General features: G+C 44.4%; 1 protein-coding gene across 1 annotated transcript; it reads right to left on the reverse strand.

Moving 5' to 3' along the window:
• Positions 1-5824: 5824 nt before the first annotated feature.
• Positions 5825-12710, reverse strand: LOC144124257 (disintegrin and metalloproteinase domain-containing protein 10 homolog). The gene is made up of 4 exons (XM_077656898.1): positions 12563-12710; positions 8370-8581; positions 7442-7603; positions 5825-5830 (listed from the first exon to the last, which is right to left on the reverse strand). Exons 1-4 carry the CDS (start codon positions 12708-12710, stop codon positions 5825-5827), a joined length of 528 nt encoding a protein of 175 aa, XP_077513024.1.
• Positions 12711-13430: the final 720 nt, after the last annotated feature.

Consider the following 13430-nt stretch of genomic DNA (forward strand, 5'->3'; position numbering starts at 1 on the left):
AACATGAAAATGCCCACAGTCACTTGGACTGTTTCAAACCAACTGAAACACGCATTTCACGTCAACGATACGTTTCGACGAATGGTAATCTTGAAAGATGGCCGCCGAGCTTCCATTAGTTCTGTAAGGAAAAAAAAAAGAGAAGTCGAATCAAACCAGAAGCCTGACAATTACCATGGGTGCCCGTGAGACCACTGTGCACCCAAGCACCAGTTCCCCATTGGGATTATTTACACTCAAAATGTAGCTGAAGTATGATTTACAGGATGCATCTTTTCTGTAATGTGAAGGCTTATTTGTTCGTTAGCTCCACGAGCACTGTTCTGCAATGTATACTAGTTTACACAGCTGTCAGTGCCTCAAGACAGTTCCAACAAGCGGAGTCACCTTATAACTTTTTTATTCTTATTTTGTTTTCAAGAGGGACAGAGCCCAATTACAGTCATTTTTTTGTTTTAGTAAAAATTGATTTCATGAATCTTTCTTGCTACGTTTATGCTTGTCCGGGATCAAAAAACTCATTAATTTACTATAATTGGATTTAAAAAGGCAAAGTTTTTCCCGCCACTCAAGAAAACTCGTGACATGAAGATAAGGCCTCCGTGATTGCAATTTGGAAGTGTATGACGGTGTAGCTTAACCTCAGGGATCCGCTCACGAAAGAAAACTCTCTTGACGTCACTCTAGTTTCCTTGCAAAAACCGCACGCAAGTGGCGATACGTCTATTGCGTTCTTTACCTGTTCTAGCTTATAAAAGCTCCGTTTTTTGGTTAAAGTAGCAGAATGCGATGACGCATCTTTACAAACGAGTTGAATTCGTCCTCAATGTTCGTTTAAATTTGAACGGAGCGATTGGCAATAGATTGTGTAGTAACATAATCAAGGTCTAAACCTGAACCTATGTTGATAGAAGTAGTTTTAGTGCATAATAAGGCGAGAAAGAAAGTTCCCATATTTTCCTACCGCTGCCGGGATGAAAGAGTGAGAGCTGTACTTGAGCCCTCTTCCCAATATGAGCCGCTCGCCTGGAATTATGGGAATATGGGGTCCATAATAAATATATGGAAAGTCACATTTTCTCTGTACGGAGTCAATCAACATTCCGCATAATTTCTATAGGATTTTCATACAGCGTACATGACATCATATGGCGTCCGTAAGCTTCTATACCTGCTTCCATGTGGTCCATACCGACTCCATGTGCTGCAGACTTACTCCATAAAATTTGTTATGGAGGCGTATGGAATTATGAAACTCGTCATATGGAAACTTTCAGTAGGGATAAGCCCGCATAAACACCTTGACCACGGATGGTCCTTCATCGAGAGGCTTTTATGTTGGTTATAGCTAAGCATATAGCTAAGGCCAACGCTGGCTATGTTTTCCTTGTCCAGCAGTTCAGCGTGGCAGATATAGGTTTAGACGTTCTGTGTCAATGGCAACGGTGGCGCCGCTAACCTCTGATCAAGTTACTCATGTAGCTATCGCTGTTACACTGGCCCAAGAGTGTCACTTAAGAGCATTGCTTTTGCTTGAGCCAGAACATAATGCTCAGCAACTACTGAGACTAAGCAGAGTTAGGCGAAACCGAATGTCAGAGACCTGCACGTTCCAAACCATTGATGTTTTTTTTTTGACGCGTCAGGTGGTTCACGTTGAAGAATATATGCTACAAGCAACAGTTCACACATAGGACACGCTTGTGCATGCATTGCTCGCAGGTACCCTTACATTGAGTATGGCTTTCATTGGGCTTTGGAGCGTCTCTTTGAGCTTGAGGGCCGGTTTCTTCGTCGGGTTGTTGCTGGGCGTATGAAGAGCGAAGCAGCGGATGACAAACAGCGTCATCCACGACGAACCCAAGATCACGAAGCCAGCAGTGAAGGGGTTGTTCTGCGAGCGCGAGCGCACATACAAATGTCTATTAACGAACGTGGTATTCTGTAAACAATAGGGAAATTGATTCAGTGTCAGACTGCTACACCTCTAACGGTGCAGTGGGCTTCACCTTGCTCATGGTGCACTGCGAAGTGTGTAGTTTGCAGAATTTGTAACTCTATTTCCTTCAAGAATTCGGAATGCTTTGTCGGAATAGTCAAATGTTCCTAATTTCACAGTTTTATCAAGTTTAAGCAAAAAGTTTCGACATACAACAATAATTCCACCTTAAATGTCAGGACCGGCTGTCTATTATTAAGGGAGCTATACATTCATGGTTCTACCGGACATGACTTCGATTAGCGACATTGTGTCACCCTTTCGCACTAATTTCGACAGATTAACTGGACTGCTCAGAACTTTCGCTTTGTTCCCCGCTGTTAACTACCCTGAAGGACGGTTAGGTTACGTTGGCAACGACATGTAGGTGCTTCGTAAAATGCAATCTATACCGCAACGATGTCGGCCATAATGTAAACCTTTTTGCTGAAAATAAAAGTTTCTGTTTTCCTGAGACACTGGGGGAAGCATACAGTGTGTGTTCTCGAGGCGAGGTCAGACAACGTGTTTTCTGAAGCACCACTCAGTAATACTTTGCCGCGAAATGAGACGAACAGAGAAGACGGAAGAGCATGAAAACTATCGAATATTTTGCTCCATTCTTTATAAGGAAGTATGTACAACGCTACAAATACCATCTAGCTCAGCCGCCGGTTCTTACCGCGATGAACTCATAGAGGATGGTGAACGGCTCTCCGCCAATGAAAAAGCCGCTCGGGCTGGTTAGGAAAGGGCGCGGGTTGACGTCACGGCATATGCTGAACACGTCACAGTATCCGCGCACGGCGCGGTTCAGGTGTCCAACGATATATGAGAAAGATACTGCGCCATTTCCTTTCCCCAAAAAAAAAACCAATTATTATTATTATTATTTCATTTCTCCTTTATGCGGACGATATAAAAATGTTCAAGGCAATACATACTCTTCACGATTGCTTGTCATTGCAATCTGACATATCCGCCTTCTCTGATTGGTGCTTGAAGAATGGGCTCACTCTCAATTCATCTAAAACCAAGGTTGTCTCATTTACGCGTAAAACGCACAGTCTTCTCTACTCTTATTCTGTGAATGGTAGGCCGCTGCCCAGGGTTGATGAAATTAATGACCTCGGCGTACTTTTCGACCGTAGCCTCAGCTTCTCCTCTCATACAAAACGCATTGCTCTACGGGCTATGCGTACACTCGGCTTCATCTGCAGGCTTTCGAGAGAGTTTCGATCCCCACTTCCTTTCTTAAAGCTCTACCTCTCCATATGCTTGCCGCTTTTGGAATATGCGTCTGTTGTTTGGAACGGCACTTGCCAGTCGAACTGTGAAAAAATCGATAGAGTTCAGCTAAAGTTTTTACGCATATTTCAACATCGGTTTTCTTGCAAAACTTCCAGCTCTCGTCCCAGACGGAGTAACTCACTGCAGCTTCCTTCTCTTAGCTGCCGTCGCGTGAGGGCAGATATAATTTTCTTGTATAAACTTCTTCATGGTCACATTCTATGCCCTCAGCTCCTAGCGCGTATCCTTATGCGTGTACCGCGAAAGAGCATAAGGGAATTCAGACCATTCCAAGTTTCTGCGCTCCTGCACTCCCTCTCCCCTCTGGACAGAATGCAAAAGTTGTTTAATTCTCTTTGTCCTCACCTAGATATATTCGAAAATTCTCTCCCTTCCTTTATATTGGATGTCCGTGACGTTCCACTTTGAGCACTCTCTTTCTCATACATAACTTCCCCTTTCATGCATTTTGTCTTTACTACACTTGTGCGTTTGCACCGGTATTATATTGTTTTTTTCTCTCCTTAATTGTTCATCACGTGTACTTGTTGTCATTAATATTATTTCTTTAATACTGTGTACTCACGCCTGATTGTCTGTAACGCGTTCACTAATTACGTTTCTTATTGTGTATGATTGTATTTCTAGTTTGTATTTCAGAGGTTTCATATTCGTTCATATTAGTATTGGCTTTATTCTTGTTTGTATTTTGCTATATGCTGTACTTGGCTGTTATCGGTCGTTCATTCTCTTTGTTTATTGTTTCATTAGTTATTTATATGTCTGTTGCCTGTTCTAGCTGTTTTCATTTACCGCTGTTTTCGCTTTTTTGCTTCATGCTTGCTGTCACGCCTAGTTTATATGTCTTTTTTTTTTTCTATCGCCTTGACTGCTGCATTACCTCCCCTGAGTGTCTTCCTTTGTAGTGAAATAAATTGACATTTTGTGCGTGTGAATGGTGTACCAGCACCAAGACCTTTGGGTTGTTCCTGGGCACCGAAAAATAAAGATTGATTGATTGATTGATTATTATTATTATTATTATTATTATTATTATTATTATTATTATTATTATTATTATTATTATTATTATTATTATTATTATTATTATTATTATTATTATTATTATTATTATTATTATTATTATTATTATTATTATTATTATTATTATTATGACTGCAAAGAGGCAACAATCATTCTACATCGAAAATTAAAGGAGGGTATTAGTCTGGTTCAAAAAAGAACTAAAAGCAGGTAGCTATAAAAGGAAAGAAAAGGACAAACGAAAGGCACAGGTGATACGACAAGTTGAACTACCCAATATCCGAGAGTGTTTGTTGTGAAACGCCGTGTGGGCCGCGCTTTCATTGAGCAAGGTCGGTCAAATTGGTTATTGATGTCCTCGTAATTTTCGCATTCGCATGATAACTTTGATCATGAGGCTAACTGTTACAATAAACGCCTAAAATTTCTGTGGTTTTAAAGGCTAATGAATACTCAAACGTTTTCCTAATTGCGCGTTTATAGACCTGAAGGGACAGATCTTTTTACTTGCACTTGTTTTGCTGCTTCGCGATGTAAAGGACAAAGTTCATGAGAAATTTATATCCATAAAGTTTCGGAATTGAATTCCACGCGCTCCGTAGATTCCGCGGCAGCCGCGAGATGCCGCGACGAGCCTGCTCGTCATTGAAACGCCATTTAAAATTTATGCTCAGATGAGGCTCCTTGAATTATGTGACTCCAGGTGCATGGCCCGTAATTACCACGAAATACAGCCCGAGTTCGCAATGTTCGCGCCGAAATGTCTTTTCGAGAGTGAAAAAGACATCGTAGACAAAATTCAGCATGATTTCCAGCGCCGGTGGTTGTTTTGGTCGGCGGTGCATAACAGTGCGAAAAAATTTCGAGAGGGGCTGAAGCCCCATAAGCCACCCCGCCTGGCTACGCCCCTGGCCTGGTCTCTTTTTTCTGTACCTTTCTCCATCTGTCTGGCCGGCCTGGATCATGCCCGACCTTTCGTCAGACCAAAGGGCCCTCGTGCTCGATGCCGAGAGTCTTTTAGGCGCTGCATCTGCTGGCATAATCAATGTCTTTCACAGACACGAGCTGTGCATGCTGATACAAATGTAACATGGTTGGTTTTTCTGAGGCCGTCGAACCTAAGGGGGGAAGGATAGGCGAACACACAAGATTACATGGATTCGCAAAGGAAATGTTGAAGACTATTCGAAAAAAAAAAATGCAGAGAAGGACACACAGCATGGTAATATGAGAGTCCGTTTTCTTGATTACTCTTAGTAAATACCACTTGTTTAACGCGTCGCCACTGGTCTCATTTTGATGCCACGTTTTGTACAGCCGCTACTTTGAACAGTGTTTCCGACGTCCGCTATATCTATATCGCTAATTCTTGGCAAAAACAGTTTTCTGAGAAAATAAACATGAAAATGCCCACAGTCACTTGGACTGTTTCAAACCAACTGAAACACGCATTTCACGTCAACGATACGTTTCGACGAATGGTAATCTTGAAAGATGGCCGCCGAGCTTCCATTAGTTCTGTAAGGAAAAAAAAAAGAGAAGTCGAATCAAACCAGAAGCCTGACAATTACCATGGGTGCCCGTGAGACCACTGTGCACCCAAGCACCAGTTCCCCATTGGGATTATTTACACTCAAAATGTAGCTGAAGTATGATTTACAGGATGCATCTTTTCTGTAATGTGAAGGCTTATTTGTTCGTTAGCTCCACGAGCACTGTTCTGCAATGTATACTAGTTTACACAGCTGTCAGTGCCTCAAGACAGTTCCAACAAGCGGAGTCACCTTATAACTTTTTTATTCTTATTTTGTTTTCAAGAGGGACAGAGCCCAATTACAGTCATTTTTTTGTTTTAGTAAAAATTGATTTCATGAATCTTTCTTGCTACGTTTATGCTTGTCCGGGATCAAAAAACTCATTAATTTACTATAATTGGATTTAAAAAGGCAAAGTTTTTCCCGCCACTCAAGAAAACTCGTGACATGAAGATAAGGCCTCCGTGATTGCAATTTGGAAGTGTATGACGGTGTAGCTTAACCTCAGGGATCCGCTCACGAAAGAAAACTCTCTTGACGTCACTCTAGTTTCCTTGCAAAAACCGCACGCAAGTGGCGATACGTCTATTGCGTTCTTTACCTGTTCTAGCTTATAAAAGCTCCGTTTTTTGGTTAAAGTAGCAGAATGCGATGACGCATCTTTACAAACGAGTTGAATTCGTCCTCAATGTTCGTTTAAATTTGAACGGAGCGATTGGCAATAGATTGTGTAGTAACATAATCAAGGTCTAAACCTGAACCTATGTTGATAGAAGTAGTTTTAGTGCATAATAAGGCGAGAAAGAAAGTTCCCATATTTTCCTACCGCTGCCGGGATGAAAGAGTGAGAGCTGTACTTGAGCCCTCTTCCCAATATGAGCCGCTCGCCTGGAATTATGGGAATATGGGGTCCATAATAAATATATGGAAAGTCACATTTTCTCTGTACGGAGTCAATCAACATTCCGCATAATTTCTATAGGATTTTCATACAGCGTACATGACATCATATGGCGTCCGTAAGCTTCTATACCTGCTTCCATGTGGTCCATACCGACTCCATGTGCTGCAGACTTACTCCATAAAATTTCTTATGGAGGCGTATGGAATTATGGAACTCGTCATATGGAAACTTTCAGTAGGGATAAGCCCGCATAAACACCTTGACCACGGATGGTCCTTCATCGAGAGGCTTTTATGTTGGTTATAGCTAAGCATATAGCTAAGGCCAACGCTGGCTATGTTTTTCTTGTCCAGCAGTTCAGCGTGGCAGATATAGGTTTAGACGTTCTGTGTCAATGGCAACGGTGGCGCCGCTAACCTCTGATCAAGTTACTCATGTAGCTATCGCTGTTACACTGGCCCAAGAGTGTCACTTAAGAGCATTGCTTTTGCTTGAGCCAGAACATAATGCTCAGCAACTACTGAGACTAAGCAGAGTTAGGCGAAACCGAATGTCAGAGACCTGCACGTTCCAAACCATTGATGTTTTTTTTTTGACGCGTCAGGTGGTTCACGTTGAAGAATATATGCTACAAGCAACAGTTCACACATAGGACACGCTTGTGCATGCATTGCTCGCAGGTACCCTTACATTGAGTATGGCTTTCATTGGGCTTTGGAGCGTCTCTTTGAGCTTGAGGGCCGGTTTCTTCGTCGGGTTGTTGCTGGGCGTATGAAGAGCGAAGCAGCGGATGACAAACAGCGTCATCCACGACGAACCCAAGATCACGAAGCCAGCAGTGAAGGGGTTGTTCTGCGAGCGCGAGCGCACATACAAATGTCTATTAACGAACGTGGTATTCTGTAAACAATAGGGAAATTGATTCAGTGTCAGACTGCTACACCTCTAACGGTGCAGTGGGCTTCACCTTGCTCATGGTGCACTGCGAAGTGTGTAGTTTGCAGAATTTGTAACTCTATTTCCTTCAAGAATTCGGAATGCTTTGTCGGAATAGTCAAATGTTCCTAATTTCACAGTTTTATCAAGTTTAAGCAAAAAGTTTCGACATACAACAATAATTCCACCTTAAATGTCAGGACCGGCTGTCTATTATTAAGGGAGCTATACATTCATGGTTCTACCGGACATGACTTCGATTAGCGACATTGTGTCACCCTTTCGCACTAATTTCGACAGATTAACTGGACTGCTCAGAACTTTCGCTTTGTTCCCCGCTGTTAACTACCCTGAAGGACGGTTAGGTTACGTTGGCAACGACATGTAGGTGCTTCGTAAAATGCAATCTATACCGCAACGATGTCGGCCATAATGTAAACCTTTTTGCTGAAAATAAAAGTTTCTGTTTTCCTGAGACACTGGGGGAAGCATACAGTGTGTGTTCTCGAGGCGAGGTCAGACAACGTGTTTTCTGAAGCACCACTCAGTAATACTTTGCCGCGAAATGAGACGAACAGAGAAGACGGAAGAGCATGAAAACTATCGAATATTTTGCTCCATTCTTTATAAGGAAGTATGTACAACGCTACAAATACCATCTAGCTCAGCCGCCGGTTCTTACCGCGATGAACTCATAGAGGATGGTGAACGGCTCTCCGCCAATGAAAAAGCCGCTCGGGCTGGTTAGGAAAGGGCGCGGGTTGACGTCACGGCATATGCTGAACACGTCACAGTATCCGCGCATGGCGTTGCACGGGGAGCCCGGCGGCAGTTTGGCGCCGCAGTGATCCTTCATTTCCGGGAAATCGCACGCCACCTTGCACTGCGACGAACCTGCGAACAGGATAGCCAAGTAGGATAGCATTCTCAAAAGTTTAATTGTAATCAATTATTGCCTTAGAACGAACACTTCCACAATACTGATATAAGGGCTGGATAAACTCCGATATATTCTGCCGCCCTTCTTAGTGAACCTACGAATATCACGTGATCTAGACGGCAGCACCTTCTCGGGAAGGTGTACACTTCCTGGCAGTACTTTTATGAGTCAGGCCCGTGTGTAGAATATTCTATTAATCAGTAGATGAACGTAGGAGGTTCTGATTACGACGTCATACGACAGCGATGGCAAGGACGTTTAGTTCCGGCAATATTATAAACACGGCTATGACCGCCAAACTCTCAATGACGCCTTTTCCGAGTAAGTTACATCCGCATGCATTAACCTCCTGTTCGTCTCATCGCACAACAAGTTATCGAGGTTTACGGTGGCTAATGGGTGGTTCGGGAGAGGTGAACCCCAAATCAATGACACAGCCAATTTATCGTGTCTTTTTTGGTCTGTAATTTAAGCATGGACTTCTGGATCGGTCAGCAATCCGGTTCCTGGATGCTGAAATCGCGACAAGTGTTCTGCACACTCGTTGGCTGTGTAATACCAAAGTGGAAAAGGTCACAATACACATTGAATATCGTAAATAGATCGGTCAGATATTCCTGATGAGCGGTGTGGTGTGTGTCCTCCTTTTCTTGTCCTGCGTCTGTGTTCCGCTGGTTCCACCCTGACAACATTATGAACCAACTAGCCCAGCAATTTACGCTCCTGAACTATTGAAGGCACATGGCGGAAATGAGCCTCGACGCCCAAGCTGCCAAGCTCAACGGATGCAGTTATCCGGATTTCGTACTGGCTTCAGTTGCTGAAAACACGCTAAGAACAGCAATCGGAAAGAAGAACCCGGAAAAGAAATAATCTTCCGCGAAAAAGGCGCGGTCTATTGTGCTTCCATACATTTGCAGTTTACTAGAATATTGCGCGTAGGCACGGCATCTCAGTCTCCTTTTTTTTTTGTTCTGAAGAAAGTGCCGCGTTTTTGCGCCAAAGTCAACAAGAGAGCAGAGGAACGCATCCCATGCTGCGGAATCACCCACGAAATAAATTTGTCGAGTAAAATAATTTTCCCATGTGATGATCCAATGGAAGGTACTCAAACAGTCTAGTCCTCAAATTTTCAAGTTTGGCGTCGCCGATGGTGTCATAACCCTCCCGACCAATCACGGAATGTCGTTACAGAGAAACCCTGCGGTTTTCAAGATGATATCCTAAGTGCTGTCGATTTAGATATGCCGCTATGGCTGAGGAAATCGGATTTGAAAAATTTTCCCGCCAATCGTTTGATACAGGTGACGTTTAGATGGAGGAGGACTGGTTGCTGCCGCCCTGAAGTGAGTGGCGATGTAGCTAGCATAGACTCAGGGATCGGGGCAAAAAATTTGGTGTCGACGCAAGCGTTTTATTTGCGAAATGGACCGGTGGTGGCGGCACCTGTATTCCCCCTTTTTTATCTTATAAAACCACCTATTTGGCGAGAGTAAATTTATCGTTAGAATCTCGTAGTCTATCGATACACGGCAAAATTAGTTTGTCGTCAGTATTCCTTTAAAAGTCAGACTCAGACTATGGCGAGAGACTATAGACCAAATGCGGGTGTTTCTTGTTTTAATCAGCTAATACCGGGCCCATGGCTATCGTCTCGTTCCATCGACACGGCGGAATAAAGTGTTTTCACTCCCTCTTCTCTCCCTCTCTTTTCCCCTTTCCCCGTGTGTGTATCAGCCAACTTAGCAATCTGCTTTGTCAACCTCCCCGCTTTCCCTCCTACTGCCTCTCCTTTTTCTCATGGCGCGAAAGAAAAAAATTACGGCAATGAGGAGCGCCGGCTGACAGTTTCGGACCAATCGAACCATCGTGTCGCAAATACGAGTGACTTTATATTAGGCCAGTGGCTTTTGGTTTGTACCATGCAATTTTACGACGCAATAATGTCGAGCTGGGAAATATCGAAGCCAGATATATTGAAGTTATTGATTTATTTTTGAACACAGATATTCTCCGCTTGAGTATCTAGTTCCGTCGGACGTTCAATAAACAAACTTTTTGCGCATGGAGGCGGATTGGCTCAAGGGCCTTGGACGCTTTGCGGTAGCGTTGGCGCTGTGAAACCTCGCGACGATGTGCACGTGAGGTGCGCTGGAGGGTGGCCATCAGTCCCCCGCAGTCCTTTTCCACGCCGCACAGCTGTCAGGCGGTGAAGGCAACCCAACTAACTAAAGTCTAGCGGCGGCCCTTGTGTAGCCAATTTCCCGGCTGAAGGCATTGCGGAAACCAACTGTACTTTAATTTTAATAAGATTATTCTATTTAAAGTGTATCGGCAGAAGGATTAGACGTCTTATGATTTGCAGTGGCTAATTCTTAACCACCATCCGCTGCGGCTTCGATGCAAAGAAGGTAAGGCCTACCATCGCCTCACGCGCGGTGCACGCCGCCGGAAGGCACGTCGCTGCAAGAAGCACGTGGATACAATGAATTCTTGCTTCTTGGTTAAAGCTTAACTATTACCATTTTCTACATCTCGAATTATTGATATATTGAAGCTGTTTTTGCGATCCCCTACGGGTTCGATATGTCCAGGTTCGTCAATATGACTTACTCTACGACTACCGACTCCAGACGGCCCGCAGTAATTACTGTGGGCGTTTGGGGCATTACGGCTTTACGGACCTGACCTAGCGCGAGTTCGACCAACCCCGAACCGCCTTGGTCGTGCACCATTTGCGCATGACTCATGTCCCCATATCATAACTATCTTGGGCTGGGTCGAGTCCAGCCTCTCACAATGATCTTCACTTAATTAGCTCAGCCCTAATCACACATCTAACGCCACAGCCCCCACTTCCCTTAATCTCGAGTCAGTTTTTTAACCACAGCTGTTTACTTTCAGTCATTTGGCATTGTTGTCATCCTCCGCACGTTAAGCTACAGAAGACCGACATCACTCAGCGGCAAGGGTGGCAAGGCGAATTTCTCGGTGAGCCCAGCCTCCTTGCTCTTAGGAAATGAAGCTACACAACTCTCACCGAGCGTGTGATTTAGTATGGTTCTACATGAGCTGTGTGTGCGCACCATGTCGATTGCGAAGATAAGCGCTTTGCACACATCGTGGCAGGGCTCATCCGAGCAAAAACTATGCTGGAATTTGTCTTCAAAGCGCCCATTTACCTGCCCAGATCAACCAGTTGCAGTGCCTCCAAACCGAAACACCCGAAATATATTCTTAACGTGCAGGGTTACAAATACTGCCGTGAAATTGTTGGCTAGTCAGTTGGGGCAATATACCGGAATAAACTTTTCAAATCACATGAACATAAATTGCGTTTAAAGTATTTAATCTTAAAAAATCCCAACAGGTGCGTAAAGCAATAATATGCTGTTGCATTGCGCTGATCAATTGCGATGTAACTCGAACCAGATGTTCTATCTCCTCCCTTTCTGCTCTCTCCTTCACAGCAGGTAGCAGACGTCCGCCCTGAATGTTGTTCGATAAATAACATTATGAGCTTCAAAACATTCAAGTCGTTGTCCCTCATGTGCCCCCTTTAGTAGCAGTCATATCGCAAACATGGTCGCAAGGACTTGAGGGGGTGGGGGGATGTCTCAATAAATGCTTTCCCGTTGAAAAAAGAGGCCTTATAATGATCAATAAATCAATCAATGGGGGACCAGCGATCGATAAGAGAACCCTTTGTCCTGCAGTTGATTAAGTTAGGGTGGTGCTGATAATGATGATGATAGATAGTCACAAAGCAGAGCAAATAAAGTGTATGTTCCAATACCTCCACCTTCCACTTTCGCTTGTCTCGTGCGTACACTAGAGTATTCGTTGCAGACCAGCCTGCTCCTGCCAGACCACAAGTGCCTACCTGCAGTGCTGGTAGAGGGGCATATGCAAGCGCCGTCATTTCATATGCATACCTCGTTCCTGGCAGGTGAGCAAGCATTGCTCTTCTTCGGTTAGCCGTCCAGCGCCGCGGAAGCACTCGACCAGGCCGTACTTGTAGCATACGGAGCCCACGCACTCACCCGAGACGCACACCTGCTTATCCTTGTTGCAAGCCGTCATGTTGGGCTTGGGCGCCGCCTTGGGACACTTCACGCTCTGGCCGGTGCACGGACGACTACGAGTCAAGGCTTCGTGCCTTCAGTACTCATCGCAAAATGTGTGTTGGCCTTCACCGCCAATGTTCTTTTTGGCCCTGTGTTCCTTTCGGCCCTAAGATTCACATAGTAATAATAAAAAATGCAAGTAGTAGAGCAGAGGCAAAAGATGGAATGGAAGAGTCACTATAGGCCACCAGCAATTATGGCTGCTAACGACCACACTGTCTACTATTCCCAATATTTCCACCCAGTGCCGGTTTCGTGCACGCAGTCACCGCCGACCATCCAAACCGACTCATACATGGCGTTGCAGTGTGGCAGGGAATTTGTTACGACCGACGAATATGTGTACGGAAACAAACGGATCGGTTGCGCCAAATATCGAAGGATATTCGCAGTACGAGTTCTCGACGCAGTCTGTCTTGCCGCTACAGAGGGTTCCCGAAGCGACGATCTCGCAGTCGTCTGTGCAGCATCCTCCGGCTGTAGGACTGCAGAAGGAAGACGTAGGAAGGTTTATGTTTCAATCTTTTGTGTAATCGGAGCAGTTGCTCAAATATAACTATGCGTGTACTGAGGGAGTAGTTACTTATTAGTCCTTCATTACTCATTAGTGTGTGTGTGTGTGTGTGTGTGTGTGTGTGTGTGTGTGTGTGTGTGTGTGTGTGTGTGTGTGTGTGTG

This window comes from Amblyomma americanum, chromosome 3, assembly GCF_052857255.1.
Source record: "Amblyomma americanum isolate KBUSLIRL-KWMA chromosome 3, ASM5285725v1, whole genome shotgun sequence".
NCBI lineage: Eukaryota > Metazoa > Arthropoda > Arachnida > Ixodida > Ixodidae > Amblyomma > Amblyomma americanum.